At 57.4% G+C, this 19,376-nt stretch overlaps 1 protein-coding gene across 5 annotated transcripts; it reads right to left on the bottom strand.

The window, feature by feature from the left end:
• Positions 1-185: 185 nt before the first annotated feature.
• DMTN (dematin actin binding protein) lies at positions 186-18,938 on the bottom strand. Of its 5 annotated transcripts, none has more exons than XM_058194234.1 (16): positions 18,704-18,934; positions 9,042-9,103; positions 7,913-7,987; positions 6,972-7,127; positions 6,694-6,738; positions 6,368-6,476; positions 5,646-5,702; positions 5,413-5,568; positions 4,609-4,715; positions 4,407-4,512; positions 3,200-3,264; positions 2,546-2,594; positions 2,165-2,421; positions 1,951-2,031; positions 1,700-1,838; positions 186-1,002 (listed from the first exon to the last, which is right to left on the bottom strand). In XM_058194234.1, exons 2-15 carry the CDS (start codon positions 9,057-9,059, stop codon positions 1,725-1,727), a joined length of 1,395 nt encoding a protein of 464 aa, XP_058050217.1. In that variant the 5' UTR covers positions 9,060-9,103; positions 18,704-18,934; the 3' UTR covers positions 186-1,002; positions 1,700-1,724. The 5 variants fall into 5 exon arrangements, with proteins under 5 accessions (XP_058050217.1, XP_058050218.1, XP_058050216.1 ...); XM_058194235.1 differs by lacking the exon at positions 18,704-18,934 and adding exons at positions 13,917-16,473; positions 18,211-18,444 and having other exon boundaries at positions 186-1,838; XM_058194233.1 differs by lacking the exon at positions 18,704-18,934 and adding an exon at positions 18,211-18,444 and having other exon boundaries at positions 186-1,838.
• Positions 18,939-19,376: the final 438 nt, after the last annotated feature.

Below are 19,376 nucleotides of genomic sequence, written 5' to 3' on the forward strand. Positions count from 1 at the left end.
TGTTCGCACAAGTGGGGATGCGCACATACGCCCACCGCTTCCGCAACCTGGTTCTGAACAGCCCAAGGCCCAGAGGTGGGCCACGGCCCGGGGATTGGGGACCCCTCCTTCAGAATTCTATCGGCCAAGTGGACGGAGCCACCTACCAACCCCAGTTCAAGGAACACCAGCCCAAAACAAAGATGTTTGAATAAAGCTGCTTCACGTTTAATTAAAAAGGGGGAAATTGTCACAGATTTTAACATCAGCAAAAGTAGGTGGGTGGGACTGAACTACGGGAAGAGGCCCATATTTAACAACATTCACATGAGTAGCGCTCTACATTTGCACACAGTGGGATGATGATGGGGGAGGGAATGGCGTGGCGGGCAGAGGGAAGTGGGTGAGCTGAATTCCAGTCTTTGCAGGCAGTTCCCACCAACCTCTGGCACAGCTTCCTACTCGGGCAGCCGGATTTTAGGTGGGACACTCAGGATTTGCCATTTCGGGGGAGTTGAAATGCAACAGAAGCTGCCGCGTCCTTCACGCCCATCCCAAAGTGCCAGGTTCCTCCAGAGGCCCTCGGGCGGCAGCCTCCCTTCGGCTGAGCATGGCATCCTGTGGGGATGGTTGGAGAGCCCCCCCCCCGGCCCCCACCAATCTCAGTCGCCCCTATTTATTCCTCTTTGTAAGTGAACTTTGGGCAGGTTGCTTCTGTTGTTTGATGATTCTTTAGGGCTTTCCTTTTCACGGGTGAGCTGGAGGTTCCACACCCGCCTCTGCAGTGAGGAAGGTGATTTCAATGTAATTGAAACGAAGAGGCGCCTCCTGATCCCCCATCACTGCTCTCCCTCCAGGCCCCCCAGCCACCAAGCTCTGAGCAGCCGTTATGTCCGCGTCCATCTCTCCAGTCGAATGCCTGCTTGCTTGGTGGGCGAAGGAGGCAACGGGGTCTCTGCACACACTCGGCTCAGCTGCGTGGGAAGGTTCAGCCGCAGGCCAGTCGCTCTGGAATGACTTAAACTGTCCCAGAAACAGTTAAGTTGCAGGGCGATCTTAAGAGGGGTCTTTCTGGGGAAGGGGATGCAGAAAGAGTGCTGTGCGGCCTCGCGCAGCTCCCCCTTTTTGTGGGGGAACGATCCTCCACCCTCCAAAGGCAGGACAGCCAGAAGCCAGCTGCAGCCAGAACAAAGACCTGCCCAGAGCCCCACCTGGAAACCCAGCCCGACTCTGCACTAAGGTGGCCCAACGGTCCACCGATTCTGAAGAGACGAGGGCAAGCCTGGGCAATCGAAGGTCCCAACTGCCTGCGGTGGGGGGAGAACGAAGGCAGCTGGGAGGGAGACTGGCCCTTTTGAGGTGCCTCTGTTTCGGGGTGCCTGCTCCACAAAGCTTGCTGAAGAGACAGCAAGGCCATTTGGCCACGGGGACAACCAAGGCACTGACGACGCTGGATGTTGGCTGAGGAGGTGCCTCTGAGGTGCCAGAGAAGCAAAAGAGCCCCCCCCCCGCCTTTCCCACCCAATTGCTCCAGGTTCTGGCTCAGGCTTGAGGGGGTGGGGGGGTGACTACACACTCCCAGGCGGCTCCTTTTCCCCTGCCTGACAGGCCGACCGACCGACGGCTTCCTCGTGGCTGGGATGGGGGGAGGAGTGTTCCTTGGCGCCTGCTCAAGAGGCGCCCTAAAGCCTCTGCGATGCACAACACACGCGGGGCTCACGCTGGGCAGGGTGGCTGCGAGGGGCTCAGAAGAGACAAGCCTTCTTCTTCAGCTCGTTCCGCTTCCACAGGGCCAGTCGAGAGAACTCCTCCGGGGGCATTTCAAAGACCCGCTGGAAGTCCTCGGGTGACAGGTGCCGCTGGAGAGCGGGGAGAGAGGAGGCTGCTTTGAAGGGGCTCTGCTTGGCCCAACCCATGGCTAAGCCAGGTCTGCCTGCCAGTGCCAGAGGGGCAGGAGGGGTCGTGCCATACCTCAAGTCGTGTCCGGTCCACTCCTGGGGGCAGTTTGATTCGCCCTCGGTTGGTCACCAGCAGCATCTCATACGGATAAATCTTTGGTGAGGGAGAAGCAAACAGCTAGCTGGTCATCAGGCCTGTAGGCCTGGGTTGTGGAGGAAGGAAGGAAGGCCTAGCTTTGCGGCCTCCCTGCACGCCCCCCCCCCCCGCCAGGTGGGGTCTCTCTCACCTTTTGCTCCAGCATGCTGGGGAGGGAGCTGCCTCTGTCCATGCGGCTTCGCTGCCCATTCTGCGGGGGAAGAGGCACACCTGGCCCTGAGCTGAAGGCAGGGCTCCCCATCCACCCCATGGGATTGAGGTGTGCGGCCCCTGCCCCCTCCTCAGGCCTGTCCCTCCCACTTCTGGGGTGCTGGATGTGGGGACGGGCCTCTGTGCGGCCTCTTTGCTGCCCTCTTCCCCCATCAGGGTGCCTGCTCACCTGCAGACCTGCAAGAGAGAAGGTAGAATGAAGCCGTGATGGGAAAGGAGCAGAAAGACTCAAAGGGGGAGGGGAGGGGAGAGGGGGGTCTGCCTCTGCCCCAGGCCTGCAACGGGCAGGAGCTTCTCTTACCTGGACTGCCTTTTTCACCGCTGCCGGTTCCAAACTCAGTCGACTGCAGCTGGGGAAAGAGAGGAGCAGAGCACGTCATCCACGCATCAAGGTGGTTTCTCTCGCCTCCCAACAGGCTGACTACGAACAAGGCAAAGCATGAGCCATGCCTGCCTCCCCCCACACGCCTGGGTGGTGGGCTCCAGCCCTACATGGAGAGCAGCGTTCTGGCAGCTGCTCTGCATGCAGGGCTGGAGCCCACCACCCAGGCGTGGGGGGGAGGGGAGGGCAGGCATGGCAGGACAGGCACCCCATGGACTTGCTCAATGCAAACCTGGCCAGAGGAATTGAGGCAAGGCAGACAGCTGAAGAAAGGGAGGGCAGGGAAATTTGAAAGGGGTGGGAACCACTGCCCAGAAGCCGCTCTGTTCTCTTTCGGATGCTGAGGCCTTCCTTCCAGCCTTCCCCATCTCTCCCTTCCCCTCCCTTCCCAATTTCATTTCATTATTTCATTTCCATCTCTGGACAATCAAGAGCAAGAACCCATCTGGAGGTGGAAATCCTGAAACACCCTTGCAAGGTAGCCTGCCCGCCCCTCTTCCTTCCTTCCTTGCTTGCTTGCTTGCCTTCCCAAATGCCCCATACCCCACACTGCCCCAGGGGGTCTCCCCTTACCCTGGCAAGGGTGTGTCTCCCAGAGGCATGAAGTGATGCTGATTTTGAGTTTCCTCCATGTGAAGCTGGAAGAGAAGCAGCCGGTCAGTGTGGGGCCATGCTCTGAGGATGGTCTGGTCAGTGGGTGGAGCAGGAGAACCTTTGGCTGTGACAGGTGAGGAGATCTGGCCGATGGGGTGGGGGGAACCAAGCAGCAGATGGACTCTGCCTGGCATCCATTAGCTGGGGGCACGGAGGACTTCGAATCCTCAGAAGCCGCTGCTTGGTTGATTCAAGAACAGGAAAGGCCCAAACGCTTCTGTGGCTGATTTCTAAACCGCGAAAGGCCTGGATCGAGATTAAAGGTTCTTACAAACCCAGACTGCCCAGCATTTCTAGCCTCTTTGGGGAACGGAATGAATCGCAGACTTTTTCCCAAGCGTCCTGCCCTGAAGACCAGTTCCTTCTCTCATGGCAAAGGGCCGGGGTGCAACAGGGTCCACGGGTGGTCAGGGCTGAAATGCCAATTCATGGCAGCGGCAGCAACTATTCTCTAAAACCTGAAGTGCCCTTAATGGGGATCTGCCAGCATTAATGCCAAAGGGCAACCTCGCTCTCCAGAATAGCTGCACTCCCCCCCCCCGGCCATCTCTAGTCCAATGGAGAGACAACCTTTACACTCAGGTGGTCATTGCGAGACCACGTCATGCAGCTGCATGAAAAGGAAAGGCCAGGCGAGACCATATTAACGGAAGGCTCATGCCAAGATCGGAAGCCCCCTGCGCTGCACTGGTCATCCTGCAGGTGACATCGGCTCTGGACACTGCAGTTGAGGAGGAATGTTGATGAACGTTTCCAGAAGAGAGCAGCCAGGTCAAGAGCAGGTAACTATGGCACCCAAAGGCCTCCCCTATGATGGGATGGGACCGTTCTGTAGGAACTCAAAGGCAGGAGAAGAAACACTGGGTCTTAATCACCAGGAAGCCGATCCGTCTGGCCATCCGGATGACTGTCCCCATTGTATGAGCCCAGGGCATTCTTCTGGGACGCAGCTGTTTCAACAGACTTTTGAGAGCCATCTCATCCGTTGGTGCAGATTCCCGCTCTGTCAGGGGGTGGATTAGGTCCTCTCCGAAGTCCCTTCCAGCCCTTACATTACATTCTAGGGTTCTATGCACACAGCCCCCCCTCCCCACTCTCAGTAGCGAGGGGTGGGGGCATCACTCACAGGTGTGGAAGGGAGTTCGGTCTGGAAGAGAGCGAGTCTTCCTTCGGATTGGGAGGGATTTCTCCATCTCCTCCTTCAGGATGAGTCTGCCCAGATTGGAGGCCACCTAAGGTGGTAAGAAGGAAGAGGGCTGGAAGGAGCCCCTGACTGGCCCTCCCTCCCCTGCCCTCCCCCCCCTGCACTAAGGCGCGCTTCCCATTACCTTGCTCAGCTCCTGTTCCTGCAGCTCCCGGAGACTTTGCATTTCTTCGGCATCCTCATCCACCTCCTCCCCTCTCTTGGACGCCTTTTGCCTCCGCCACTCAGTCTCTGGGAGGGTGCAAGCAGGATTTACGAACTGCGGTTTGTGTGTGTGTGTGTGTGTCTGTGTGTGTGTGTGTGTGTGTTTGCCCACAGAAGGCCTGGGAACCAAAGGCTTTTGTCTTGCAATACTTGAATGTCACCAAACTGAGCAGATCCTTGAAGAGAGCTCTTACAGTTCTCCATATTTCAAAGGGAACTCGGTCTGGAACTGGGTCCTTTGTGCTTCACTGAGCGACCCTGGAGGGCTTCAGAGCCCACTCAGAGTTTGGGGAGTCCCATCAGACTCAGCCATGAAGAAAGCACACAGTCTCCTGTTTGGGCGGGGTGGGTGGCTGGGTGGCCATTCTGTTCTGTTAAGGAGAGGCAGAGTGGTCCCTGTGCATGGGTGAGGGGCTCCCTGAGAGAAGGAAGCTTCTGGGTCCCCCGAGGACCCCAGCTCCCACCAGACAGCATCCTCCTCTCCTCTGCCTCTCGGATCGCCCTGCTCTTCCTCTGGTAGCATTCTGATTCAGCCTAGTCAAACCAGCGATGGCTTTTCCATTTCTCCTATGGATCAACACTGATACTTGTCTCTCTTCTATAAAATGGAAGGGTGGATCCCAAGGGAAGACAGTGGAGGAAAACGTTCCCTGGAGCTGGAGCTGTTGGCTGTTGCTCAGGGCAGCAGACCTGCAGTCAGGGCTGCCTGGGGAAGAGCACCTACCTACAACTGCCAGGGAGGGCGGGCAGGGCCAGTAGTCCGTCTCAATCTTGGCTGGCTGGCTGGGATCTGGCGGCTGAGCAGCGGGGAATTTGGAAGATTCAATAATCAGGCCTTCAATCAGCCGTTTGTTCTCGGGAGTCGGTGCCAGCCCAGCCTCTGGAAGAGGTCAAGAACCATGAGTCCCAGATAAGGGCTACCCCCGCCCCCAACCTTCTCCCAGGAGCAGCTCCTACCCTTCTGTTTGTAGATGGGTGGCTTCTTGTAGATGTTCATCTCCATCGTGTTGATCTCTGCGGAAAGGACAGAAACGGTAAGCACCTCCACGCAAGAAGATGGCCAGGTTCCACCCTGTTCCCTCTCCTTTGGGCCTCCCTCTCCTGTGGTGGGTTTCAACAGTTTTTACTACCAGTTCTGTGGGTGTGGCTTGGTGGGCGTGGCAGGGGAAGGATACTGCAAAATCCTCATTTCCTCCCAATCAGCTGGGATTCGGGAGGCAGAGAATAGATGGGGGCGGGGCCAGTCAGAATTTTCACTACCAGTTCTCAGAACTACTCAAAATTTCCGTTACCGGTTCTCCAGAACTGAGCAGAACCTGCTGAAACCCACCTCTGTCCCTCTCCCTCCCTCGACGGCATATTTGCAGAGTAGCCCCACTTTTTGGGGGACAGACAGATTGTGCCCTGGTGACATAGAGGCTGGAATAGAGCCAGCAGCCTCTGATGCATGATAGACCACCTGCAAACCTCCAGAGGAGGAAAACCCAAAGGCTGGGGCTTGGACTCAGGAATGGCCTTTGTGCCCCTTCAGAAATGGCCCCAAACTTTATGGAAACGAATCCCCGAGCCCCTCTGCAGCTCCAGGTGAGGAAAGGCTGCTGAGCATTTGGACCAGACTTGGAAAGATGCCCTGGCAGTCGGGAACAGGGGGGTCTCACTGGCCCCGAGGAAGGCCGTACCAGGATGATGGAAGTGCTGGAGTCCAGAGCGGTTTCTGCTGCCGGCCCGGCGCCCGGAGGCCTTGCCAACACTTCCTGGGGATTTGGCCTCTGCCCACTCATGGCTGACCTGAAAGCAGAGAACGCATCGATCGAGGGGCACCAAGGAGAAGGACCTGCTGCCTCCTCGGCCATCTCCCCAGGCCTTCATATCCCGTCCTCCTTCCTTTGAAGCTTCCTCACCAAGGGACAGCCAGTCCATAACCTAAGCAGATCTATCTGAGTTCCCCCCCCTCAAGTGCCACCAACTCCCTGCCCGTCCAACCGCCCATCGGAGGAGCACTTACTTCTGGCGATGGGGGAGGAGAGAGAGACGTGGGCGAGAGCGAGGGCTGCAAGAAGAACAGCCAGGAGAGGCGGACGTTACTTGACCTACTGTTACTCCGCCTAACAACCCTCACGACTGTGGTGCTCTGACCATTGCGGGAAATAGGCTAGACAGCCCCTCCTGACCGGGTCATGGTGGGTGAGGAGTTGGCCCCAAAACCTGCACGGGGCGTCCCTGAGGCCTGGCTTGAAGGCGGCTTCCCTTTGCAATGCCAGCCTCACTGCCTGCAGGCCTCACCTCTCGGCTCCCTGGCCGTTCCACGTGGTCAAGGAGGGAATAGGTGAAGTGGGGCTCGTAGATCATCAGGTCAGGGCGCTCGATGTCCAGGATCGCCTTGTCCCTGGGGATGGCTGCCAAGTCCTTGTAGCCAAGGACCTCGTCATCCATTTTGGCCTGGGAAGAGGAGAGAAGAGACTGGCGGGTGTTCGATCGATGAAGGTGGCACAGAGAGAGAAAAGCGAGGGGCTTCCAAGCCTAGACTGGGACCCCTCTCCCAGGGGAACTGCTCACCTTCTGCTGGGACTTAGGGAGCACAAGCCAGTGCCAAGGTTGCGTAGCACCTCCCCAGTGTGAGTTTTGTGCACACTGATACTTGGATGCAATGAGAGCCGGTTTGGTCAAGTGCTTAAGGTGAAGCAGGAAAACCCAGGTTCAAGACCTTCCATGGGCACAAAGCCAGCCCTGCATGGGGGCATCTGCTTGCACTCTCTTAAGGGGACCCCAACCCTTCACAAGGATACCCAGGTTTCTTTCTTGAGAGCCAGATGCATCTGTGAGATGCTGAAGCACCCCAGCCTCACTGGACTCCTAGGCTTCAATGGACTCCTAGGCCCCCCCGCCCGTATCCTAGTGCTGAAGAACCCCACCTCAGATATGGGAGGGTTTCTGGTTTCCTTTGTCCAAAGGTCCCTCCCCCATGCTCTTCTGACCCTCCCTCAGAGCCACTGTATCTGGGGTGAGAGGCGAACGGGGCTACCCCACTCTTTTGCCCAGCATAGATCACCCCCTCCTCTTTGCTCATCCCTCCCGCCAAGAACAACTCTCTTTCCTCATTTTCCCTGCTTCTTCCCCCACAGGGCACCTTCCTTTTGCCCTCTGCTCTCCTCGTTCTGCTTTTCAGCCGGCCATGGTTTGCTAACAGCAGGGCAAGTGGAGGCCAGGTGTCTGCAGGCTCTCACCATGATGGTGGAGGGAGATCCGGGGGGCCCTGAGCCCCGAGCCGAGAGGACGATGCTCCTCGGCGACGTCAGCTGCTGCAAAGGAAAAGGAGGCGGCTAATCAGGGAGGCTGAAGCAGGCCTCTGGCTGCCTTGCCTCTTCTTGGGGAGGGTGGTCTCTCCAAGCGCTCCCCGGCCTCAGAGCAATCAGCTTGCAATGTCAGCCTGTTGCCCCCAACAATCCGGCTCCTCCTTTTACCGACCTCAGGAGGATGGGAGGCTGAATCAGCCTTGAGCCTCAACTCCTGGCAGTTGGCAGATTTAGCCGGCAATACTGCCTTCTAACCCCTGCACCACCAGGGATCCTCCCTGCCGTTAGAGCGTTGAGACTGATCCAATGCCGGCACAGAGCTCTGCAGCAGAAAGGCTAAGATACCGCACGGCCGAGCAGGCTGTGCTGCAGCGTCTTCTGTTTTATAAATGGGAAAGGAACCTCTTCTGCTCATTTGGAATGACCGAGGGGGGCCAGGGACACCTAGACAGTGCTGTCGGGGTGGGGGAAGGCAGCCATGTGGGGGGGGGGCTTCCCCTTCTCTGTCCACCCCCAACAGCAGGAAGGACCCAGCCCCCGCCTGCTTCCATCCTTGGGAGCTCTTTCACAACGGTGACCAGTGGGTCCCTGGAGTCACCACTGGGTCCTTTTTGCAGGGGCCACTTCTTGTTCTGCCAACAACTGATTAACCTTCAGCCTTTCCTGTGGGGAAGAGGGCAATCTTGCAACAGTCACTTACTGCTGCTGCTAGGGCCTTCTCTGCTTCCTGTTGGGTCCCTTCTGTGTAGGCAGGAGCAGCCCTAAAGGAGCAGGTCTGTAGCTCAGGGTTGAAATCAAGGCTCCTTGGTGGCTCTCTGAGCCGGTTTCCTTTCAGACGTTTCATGACCCAAACAAGGTAACAAGGTCATCAGTGGTAGAAGGGAAAGGGGTTTGCTCACGAGCGCCCCCAACAGCACTGATGATGTTGCCTAGTTTGACAATGAAATACTTGCAAGAAAACCACCCAGCTCAGACGGCACCAAGGACCTTCAAAAAGGAATACTGGCCATGTGTTCCAAATCTGCTGAACAAACAAGCCCCCCCCATCCCCCCAAGTTACCTTCTGCAACTTTTCCATTCAGCCTCCACGTTGGCAGCCTCAGCTGGCTCACTCAACACGTTCTGAGAGGGAAGAGGAGACAGGAGGTTAGCAGAGGGGTGTGTGTGTGTGCATGTGTTTATGTCTGTGTGTGCACAGATGTGCTGGAAGATTGCAGCCCCGGAAAGGACCTTCAACCTGGGAGGGCTGGAGCTGAAATCTCAGGGTGGGGGAGGCATTTTCCCATGTGTGATGAAAGAGCAGCACCTTCACCCCTACTTGGGGAGGGGGGGAAATCCATTTCAGAGCCCCCCCCTCCTCTCTGCTCAACTCACTTGCTTGGGGTCTCAAGCTACAAGCTCTCTGCCTTTGAACCCTTCCTTGCAGAGCCAGGTCAAAACGAGTAAGAAAACAAGATGGAAATCAGTTTTGCCCACCACCCGCGAAGGGGCCAGCAGGATTCCCCTCCACCCACCTACCCACCCTCAGTCACTGGTAATTCTCCAGAGTGTGTGACCCAGGAAGACCCCATGAAATCTGTCTTCAGCCAGTGTGAATGCATAGGAAATGGAAAGGCATCAGCAGGGGAGCCTGTGCTCTGCCCAGAGGCCCACTTCCCACTGACCCTTTCCTGAGGGCAGCCCCTCCCGGAGGCTTTTGCAGGGGGTGGGGGTGTAGAAGTGCCGATTGGTGGCTGGGGAGGTGGGCAAAAGGGGCAGTGGGTGGCTTCCCAGTTTTGACAATGAAAAGGAACGGCTGGGGGGGGGGGAAGCCGGCAGATCCTGTACATCAGCCTGTTGCCTGTGTTGAAGGGCAGAGATTCCCTTCCTGGAGGCGGGGGAGAAAGTGGGGAGGGACAAATGAAGTCACCCCTGCTGGGATGTTTCCCACGGCTGTGCTGGCAACTCGGCACATGGGCAGGAACCGCAGCTCTGAGTGGCTTGCGCCACCACCACCGCTCCTCAGCCTGGCCAGGCGGCGGCTGCCTTCTCCTCTTGCCCCAGACCCTGCTGGGAGCTCGGCAGCCCCCCACCCAACCCCCGGGGCCCAGCACATGTCCCACACCGGCCCCGCCCGTTGACGGGCTGGGTTGCTTGGCTCCAAAGGGTTAAGCGCCCTTTGCGGGAAGTGGCGGCTGCCAGGGAGGATTCCAGAGGCAGTCCTGGCAACGGAGCAGCTGCGGCTCCTGCGAAGGGACGGCACTGCGACAGCCCCGAGGAGGAGAAGGAGAAGGAGGAGGAGAAGGAGGAGGAGGACAAACAGCTCCCGACTTTCCTTCTCCAGGGGAGAGCGATGGATGGAATCTGCCCCCCACCATCTCTGCCCCGCGCAGGGCTTCCGGCTTTGCCTTAGCAGCTCTTGACTTCCTTCTGGCCCCCCCACCTCAAGATCTGGTTGCTCCCCCCAAGTGAAGTGCCGAGGGACAACCCTCCTCCTCCCCGGGTGCCGCCTGCCTGATGCCGGCTTGTTGACTCGGGCAGAGCCCTGAGGTTGAGGCGGGTGTTGAGCCGGAAAAAACAATAAAACTGCCGCTGCCCTTCCGCTGCTCCGTTTATTTATCACTCTGGAATTTGTTTTGAATCAGCCGGCAGGAAAGGAAAGAAGCTCCGTCGTAGCCCCCATTTCAGGCAGGCAGCGTTCCGAAGCCCCCCCCCGTCCCCCCCCCATAGTCCTTGTTCTGTGAGCAGAGGGAGCCTCCGGGGTTCCTGGCTCTTCCAAATAGCCCCCAAGCCTTCTTCCAGCCCTCCCCATTTCGCCCTAGAGGGAGGGAAACTGAGGGGGTTTTGACCTGTGACAGCAAGCAGCCACCTGTCATCCTTCAAATAAGAATTCAGCATCCAGAGTCGTGGACTCAAGAAAAGCATTTGGGTGCTGAACAACTTGCCGGTTTTCTGGATTTCATCCCGTGGATCAGGGATCGGGGCCCCCTCTGAATAATGAAACCGGGAACGATCCTCCGGGAGAGAAATGGACCCCGTTTCCAAAGCCTGGTAGGAAAGGGACTGAGCTGCTGTGAAGGGAAAAGCCCTCAAAGACAGCCTGCTGCTGAGCTCTTGTTAGGACCAAAGGCAGAAGAAGGACCAAGAGGGCCTCTCTTACCCTGCTGCAGTTGGGGTGCCGGGGGACTGACGGACCTTTGGGGTGCAGCCAAAGCCCAGACAGAACAGAGGGGGACACTCCTCCCCCCCCAAAGCCTGCTCTATGCGCAGGAGGGAACATGAAGAGCACCAGATAAGGCTGCATTCTCTGGCTGGGCACCCGGCAGCCCTGAGCTCACATTTTCCACAGCGCAGATGGGTGGGCTGCTGGCCTGCGGGGAGGAGCGCCCTTTGTTTTCCAGAGGGTTTGGTCGGCAGCCGCTGCCTCATATGGGGACTCTGGAGGGGCAGCACCAGCTAGTTTCTTCCCAGGGGCAACAGGTGGCCATTTAGACCTTCCTTCTTCCACAGTGCAGCCCCTGGACCAGCAGGTGTTGCAGCTACAAAACTCACTTTGCTGGGGTGGGGGGATGATGTTCACATGAGTTAACAATCTTTAGTGGATTGGCTTTTTTACTTTTGTCTTATTTTTATTAGCCACCGAGGGTCACCTGGAGACCCTTATTAACTACATAAATACAATACTTTAGAGATAGGCATGTGTTTTCCCTTTGGTAGAAGGGCAGGGCAATGATCCAAATAATCCCACAAATTTTTGTGGGATTAATTAGGCGGGGCAGACCACACACATCCCCATTGCTGCAGGAGGTGGGGTTTTTTATAAGGGTGCAAGCCTAGAGGATTGCTTTTGCCTGAAAATGGCAGGCCACGGGCAAGTGGCGGATTATGGCTCACTGGTGCCCTAAGCGCTGACAAATCTCGGTCCCCACCCCCTCCTTTCAATGAAGAACCAATCTTCATTGGTTTTTTCCTTTCTTTCTCAACTTTGTGGTGCCCCCTTTGGGCCTGGTGCCCTAAGCACGTGCTTAGCCTGCTTAATGGTTAATACACTACTGGCCACGGGGGCACTAATTTCAGCACCTGGGGTTAAGACTCTACCAGAAGCTGAAAGAAAAAGTATAATCAAATCATGGTTTGACTTTCCACCCTTCCTGTGTTGGTGCCCAGCCAAAAGGGAAGAGAAGCAAGGAGGCAATGCTGAAGCCCAAAGCAGGCTGCCCAGCGCTCCAGGGGAATCAGCGCAAGTGGACCCGGGCCATCTCAGAGTCCCCTGGAAGCACCCCACGGAGGAGAGTGGGGCTTGGCATTCTGCCAGGAAGGTGGTAAACCCTTGTCTCACTATTTGCAATCCAAAGACAATCAGACTTTGCTTGGTTGAAGTCAGGGCTGCCTGAGCCCAACCCTGGATACCTGTATATTCTCTTAGGTACCTAATTCCCACCAGGTCTTCCCTAGCTTGAACAAGCCCTTGCAGAGAGAACCTGTACTCAACTTCTGGAATATGTTAAATTGTAACGTCAAAATAAGAATAGATGTATATAAAGAATTTGATGGTAAGCTATAACTATTATGACACAAAAACTGTACTCAGAAGACAGACTGATTAATGAAAGATGAAACGTTTGTTGTAAAGGGAAAAACAAAACTTTTACAAAAAAACCCCTTCTGGATTGGGGGGGGCACTTTCCTGTTGCACTACTCATCTTAGTTAGCACAAGGCTTAGCAGATCAAGCTGCCTTTTGGGCACATCATTTAAGAACCTTAAAACCAGGGCGATCTTTTAGGGTTTATGCCTAGCTCTTAGTTCTGTGGCATTGTAAATGTGCTGCCAGGTTGTTTATTGAATTTCTATGCTGCCAACTTCCTGCAAAGTCATGCTGGCTTGTACAAAAATCCAAACATGCAGGCTAAAGACCCATAAACACCAATGTCGCTGTGCCCTCCCCTATCAAATGGAAATCTGCCAACACGAACACCAGGCTGGCAACAAAAACCAAACGCAACAGCCGCAACCTCGAGAGGCAGGTCAGCCTCGGGAGACCCCCGGCCGAAGACCCCCCAGGACCCGATCAGGCTCCCGGCCGGGCCCGCGGCGGACGAGCCAGGCCCGCTTCAACCGCCTCCTCCGCGGAAAAGCTGCTTTGAGGCCCGAGCCGGCTATCGCAGCGCCCAGCTGGGCCACGCCCGCAACAGCAGCCGGCAGTGGCCCCTCCGGCGCGGCCCGCGTGGAGAACGCAGATAAGGGAGCCCCGCTGCCTGGAGTGCCGGTCTCCGAGCAGCCCCAGCGGGATGGAGGGAGAGAAGCGCGCTCCGGGGTCCGCGGCGGCCGAGTTGCGCAGCCCCGGAATCCCGCTCGCTCGCTGGCCACGGAGGAAGCGGGGCCGCCTCCGACCAGCCGCCGGTCGAAGCTGCCTGTGGCGGGAAGTGGCAGTCCACGCGTGGCCCGATTGCTTCTCCCTGCCGCCCCCGGCCCAGACACGGGCGTCTTTGGGCACCGCGTGGAGACGGAGTGGGAGACAAAGCCGGCAGAGGAGAAAAGGCCCTTGAGGCCGGCCCAAATGCAGCTGGAGCAGCGGAGGCTCATTCCATTCCCGGGCCTCCTCCCTCCCTTCCTCTCTCCCTCCCTCCCTCCTTTCTGTCAGCGTTCCCACGTGAAAACATGCTGCCCCTATTTTTATTCTAAGCATGATCATTTTTCTGTGCCAGGGTGGTGTTTATGCAAGTGCCCACTCCCACAGCTATCCAGGAAAGCCCCAAATGTAGCGCCCAGCACCCCAAAGCTGCATGGCAAAGTCAGAGTAGGCGCCTGTCCATAAGCCCTTTCTCCTTCCCATTCTCCTCCTCTTTCACCCCAGTGGGAACATCCTTCCTTCCTGGCCCAGTAATGTCTATCTCTCTTCCCTTCCCGGAAATGTTCACAAGAGGCAGCACAAAGAAACAAGGAATTCTAACTACCGACTGTAGAGGATTGGAACCAGCTGCTTCCTCCAGTCTTGTATGCACCTTCCGGTAAGGAGATTGTCCACCACTCCATTTGTGAAGACCAGAGACTTAAGTGTCCATCACCATTTCCTTGTTAAAGATTTATACCATCATCTGTACTTGTCCAGCTATTGTTGTGACAAAACCACCATAACGTGGACAGGAATTTTTCACTTCAGTTACAAATACAGAAATCATCTATGTAAAAATAAGGGGGGCATGAATTTCTGATTGCACCAAAGAAAGGAGGTTCTGGCGCACCTAACCCTAACCCTGACCTCACCATCCAGGACGGGGAGGAGTCTTCTCTTCCCATGCAGGAGATCCCTTGCCGGCCAAGGCCCAACCAGAGAGCTCCTCCAAGGGCAGCTTTAAAACTGAGGGCTTCCAGGCGGGAAAAGACACAAGCCAAAAGGACGTTGTTCATATGTAGAATGAATTCAAGAATGACCAACGTAAACAATTCGGAGCAATCATCCTTCTTTAAAGATTGTACCATAAATACATTCTGTTGGAAAAGGCTGCATTTGTGCATTGATTCCGGCTTAAGTCCAGAACGTGGATTTCTTAATGGCTGAGCAGCCGCTGCCTCCTCTCCTCCTCTCCAGCCAAGTCCACCAGAGCCTATGAGACCCTCCACAGTTCCACCCTGGAAGCTGCCGTGCAGGCGGGCAAAGAGGAGCAGCAGCAGGTGGGAAGGAGGGCATCACCTGCCCATCGCCTTTTCGAGACAGAGTGCAAGTGAGGCCTAAACATTCCCCGAACGAGACAGGCATAAATACTCCAGACGGCCATCTCCTCACTGTGCGGTACGTGACAGACATTTTCATCGCAGATGCTTCATCCTTGCCGAGAAGATCGTTGTGAAGCCCAAACCCAAGAAGAAATTCACTAGCCAGGCTGAACTTCATTTTGATTCCACCTTGGTTACTACAGTGCTCTCCCTCTTCTCTCTTGTTGTACCTCAAGCTGCATTCCTTAGATTGGCATTAGGTTGCACAACTTTAAACACAGGGATAACGTCCAGAAGTGGCCACTTCCAGGCCTCGGAGAAGAAACCAGCAATCTATTTCCAGTGATGTAAGTTTCAGTGGTCCACTGAAGATGGCACAACGGACACAGTCCTGGGATGCCCCTCCCTGAGCGTGGCGTAAATTTAGTGGGCCAGGGACAAGCAGCGGTCGTCATCACTGAAGAATCCCCTTTCTGTGGCTGAATCTGGAAGAAGAGCCTTGGGCTCCATGACTTCAGGGAGCTGTTGCTGCCGGGCTGTGCAGCCCATGATCCAACAATTGCCAAAGGGGAAAGGTAGAGGCGTGAGTGGCCTTCTGAGCACCAGGATTAGGTGGCTGAGAAACAGAGCAGGCAAGGCTCCATGGGGCTCCTGCATCTCTGAAGTCCACGGAAACAATGGGAGTGGTAAAATAGCACCTTTCTTCTCCTTGGTGGTATTCTGTGAACAGGCCCCACTGGACTGGGCCTGCGTGTAATCTGAAGGGGGTGGATGACCATGGTGAGGAATCTTCTCTTCAGATGTATCTGATGGGAGGCCCCAGAAGCATGTGGGGGCTTCGGAATGGCCCTACATCCCATAATTCACATGAATCCTCTCTTTACTTGACTCCATATGATCTTTGTGGGTCTTGGAGCTCCCATCACCCCTTGAGTAATCTGAAGCTATCCAGATAAATGAAAACTCCAAGCCCTGGACCTTTTCTCTATCAGAAACACATTTTGTCTGGGTAAGCAGGTATCTAGTAATTATTACCAGTTAATTCTAAGCGGTTTTAGAGTTCAGATGCTAAATGTGAAATAAAATTATTGTGACACTTACTTGCTCAGGGAGTGTGGAGCAATCTCTCTCCAATTAGTGTTTAGGAGGAGAGATTGACTTAAAGAAGGTTTTAATGGCAGCAATTCCATCCTGGCTACTATGAGGTTTTTGCTTGGGCCCAAGAGATGGTAGGGTAGGTAGGTGACCATCTGCTCTTCTCTAGGCCTGCAACCCTGGCTTCTTGATTGTATGGTTACCCAGAATCAGAAATATAGAAGCTTGTATTCTCTCATCATTTAGCATTGATTGGTGATGACAGTTTCTTTTCTTCTTTTGCCTCCCAAATCTTCCCTCCTCGGTGGAACTCTTCCCCGTGAACTTCCAGAGCTGATACATGGCAAAACTGGCAAAGGTGATGAGGGCTGTCCTCCTTTAGCAAGAAATCTTTCTTTCTTGCTCCAGCCAAAGGGCTGCAGGGAAGGATCGCCATTTTGGGGGTTCTGTGCTTGGCTCCAGGGCTCAGCACACCATGTGCCTGTTTCCAGATAAGCCATGAAGGGTGCAGTGGCGACAAGTCATTTTGGTAGAACCATCACTACAGAAACGCCAATTTCCGAAGGTTCTGTAGCACTTCAGTCTTGTAGATTTTGCTGAAAGTGGCTTTGCTTTCTCCTGGATGCATTTTCCCCGTGACATTCCACTGCAGCCTATCATTCTGTAACATTAATGTACTATTCTGCGTCTTTCACTCTAGGTCTAGGACAAAAGAAAGCAGGTTTGATGTTTCTTTAAGAGTTTTGAAGAGAGCTACCCTGGTGTGCCATCCACTATTTAAGGAGCTGTCCCCAAGCCAGATAGCCTCCATCCCGTATTGGATTTTCGTTTCACCGAACACATTTTCATTTCCTATCAAGATGGTTTTCGGTTTATTTCTGTCTAACCGGTTTCAAATTATCTGACCTATTTTTGTTTCCTCTGAAAATCTAATGCCCATCCTTTCCGTCTCTCCATAAAACATTAATATAAATATAGGGGTCCCGGGACCGACACCCCAGTCCAGTTTCATTGATCAGCATTTGGGGGGCAGAACTCTTAACGTCCAGCAGCTCACAATTCAGCTGCTGAGCGGACGTTGTGGCAAACTTCATATGCTCTCAGTGTACATAAAAGAAAAGATACGTACCTTGATGAACGTATCTTTTCTTTTATGTACACTGAGAGCATATGCACCAAGACAAATTCCTTGTGTGTCCAATCACACTTGGCCAATAAAATTCTATTCTATTCTATTCTATTCTATTCTATTCTATTCTATTCTATTCTATTCTATTCTATTCTAAAGGCTTTGCTTGAAATGTCTGTAACCATAATCCACAATCTATTTCCAGTTTCAGGCCATACTTGGGACAACCTATTCATTTCTCCTTTTACAGATTTTCAATGAAGCTCTTGCCATCAATCAAACAGAAAAATAGAAGGTAAAGAGTTAAAATATTGGATTCAGCCACGGGAGCTGATCGGGTGACTGGAAAGCCGGGCCGGGCCCCCTCCCTTATTCCCCCCGCCCCAGAGAGAGAGCGAGAGAGAGAGCGAGACTCCAGGGCAGAATGCTGGGCGGCAGGAAGCCCGTCCTGCCGGCTGCAGGGTCCCAAAGTGGGCAGCAGCCAAGCGGGAGGGGACCGTTTGCCCTCCTCGGCAACCACCCAGAAGCGGCACTCGCCCAGTGCCCCCCTCGGAGGCCGCCTCGCCTCAACCGCCCGGGCGGGGAGGGGGAGCGAAGAGGCAGCCGAGCCAAAGCATCGCCGCGGAATGGCCGCGCTCAGAGCCTTGGAGCGCTCCCCGCGGAAGGGACCGAGCCAGGAATCCGGGGACGAGCAGCCGGAGCCCGGCAGTGGCGGGGCGTCGGAGCCGAGCGGGCCAGGGAAGCGACCGACGCAGCCGGACAGGCGGCTCCCCGCGGCGACCCAGACAGGCGCATGCGCGCTTCGGCCGCCGCCACCTTCCCCTCGGCGTGAAGCGCGCCAAAGCGCCGGACGGGCGCGGCCGGGCTGGGCCCGCTGCTCCCCCGCCGCGCTGGCGGCTCCGGCCGAGGGCTTTTCCCCCGGATGAGGAGGGGCTGCCCCGGGGCTCTCCCGGCTCGGCCGCCTCAAGAGCGAGCCCCTCTCGCCCCGCCGGACCGCCTTCCCCGCACCGAGCCTCGTCCGGCTGGGGAGGCCGAAGAGCGCGGCGCAAAGGCGGCCCAAGGCCCCGCGGGGTCTTGCCAGGCCGGCCCCAGCCGAGGAGAGCAGCGCCCGACCCTCCTCAGCGGAGGTGGCCGCAGGGAGCCCGTCGGGGAACGCGCCTCCCGAGCGCGACCCGCCAGTCGCCCGGAGTTCGTCCCCCGGGAGGCCCGGCCGGGAGAGGCGAGGCCGGCAGGTGCAACGGCGCCACTGCCCGCCCGCCAGAGCCGCCCGCCTGCTACCCACCGCATCCCGGCCAGGAGGGCCGACTTACCGGCGGGCGCTGAGGCGGCGGCGGAGAGCAGGCGGAGACGGGGGCGCCGGGCAGCGGGCAAAAGGCGCGTCCCGCCGAGCCGCTCCCTCTGCCCGCCCCCTGCGGCTCCGCGCCTGGGCTGCCTGGCCAGGCGGGCGGAGGGGAGACGAGCCGCGCCGTGACGAAGCAGGACTGGGCGCGCCGGGCGAGGCGGAGGCCTCCCCGCCCATCGGCCGCAGAGCCCCGGCACATCCCCCGTTTCGCCCCCGAAGCCTCCCCGCAGCTGCCCAGCCTTTCCTCCCGCCCGAGCCCCGCATCAGCGCCTCAGCCCACAGGCCCCTTGGCTCCCGCGGAAGGCGGACCGGCTTTCCCGCGGCCGCCGAGCCCCGTCGGTTAGGCCCAGCGCCGCAGCCCGGCAGTTCTAGCGAAACGGCGCCCGCGGAGCGTGGGAGGGGACCAGCCGCTCGCTCTAAGTCGCGCCGGTGCCCGCCGACCCCCTCGGCCCCGCACCTACCTTCACAGCGGGCGTGGAGCTCGGGCGGGAGGGCCGCTCCGTCCAGGGGGTGCCATCCTCCCCGCCGCCAGCATCACTTCACCGCCGCCGCGCCCGTCACCTCCGCGGCTGAGATGCCGCCGCCCCTCCGTCGTCCCCGGCAACCTGCGCCGCCCGGAGCCCCCGCCTCCTCGGCCGCCTGTCATTGGCCGCGGGCGCTCAGGGCCCCCAATGGACGCGCGCCTGCCCCCCCCCCGCGCCGCTCCCGCCCGGGCGCCGCCCAGAAAAGCGCCGCGCTCAGCCGCGCGCCCGCCCCGCCCCGCCCCGCCCCACCTGCAAGCGCGGCTAGCGGGTCGGTGGGCAGCCGCCGCTCTGCCAAGGGAGGGACGCAGCACGGACGGGCTCCGGAGGGCGGGGGGGGCCGGGACCCTGTCCAGGGTCTGGGATTTGGCCGCCTTTCGGGCCGGGAGGGCGGCGGAGGCGGGAGCGCGCAACGGCCGGGAGGTCGCGCCTGCCGCAGATTGCTCGTTTCGTGCCGCGGCCGCGAGAGCCGCCGCGCTTCTAGAGTCCTCCGCGGTCCACGCAGGGCCTGAAGGGCCGGGGCGGTTTGGCCGGCCAAGCTCCCAGGTGCCTCCCCGCCGAGCCCGCTCGCTTCAGCCTTCCGAACGTCTACCGGAGAGAAGGGCTGGGCGCA

The sequence above is a fragment of the Ahaetulla prasina genome, chromosome 9 (assembly GCF_028640845.1).
Source record: "Ahaetulla prasina isolate Xishuangbanna chromosome 9, ASM2864084v1, whole genome shotgun sequence".
Lineage (NCBI taxonomy): Eukaryota > Metazoa > Chordata > Lepidosauria > Squamata > Colubridae > Ahaetulla > Ahaetulla prasina.

Excerpts from the sequence above, each read along its gene's own strand:
- DMTN (XM_058194234.1), bottom strand. Across the intron at positions 4,513-4,608 it reads AGGAACAGGAGCTGAGCAAG|GTGGCCTCCAATCTGGGCAG; the intron begins GTAATGGGAAGC and ends TTACCACCTTAG. Across the intron at positions 2,422-2,545 it reads CGGTGAAAAAGGCAGTCCAG|GTCTGCAGGTGAGCAGGCAC; the intron begins GTAAGAGAAGCT and ends TCTCTCTTGCAG.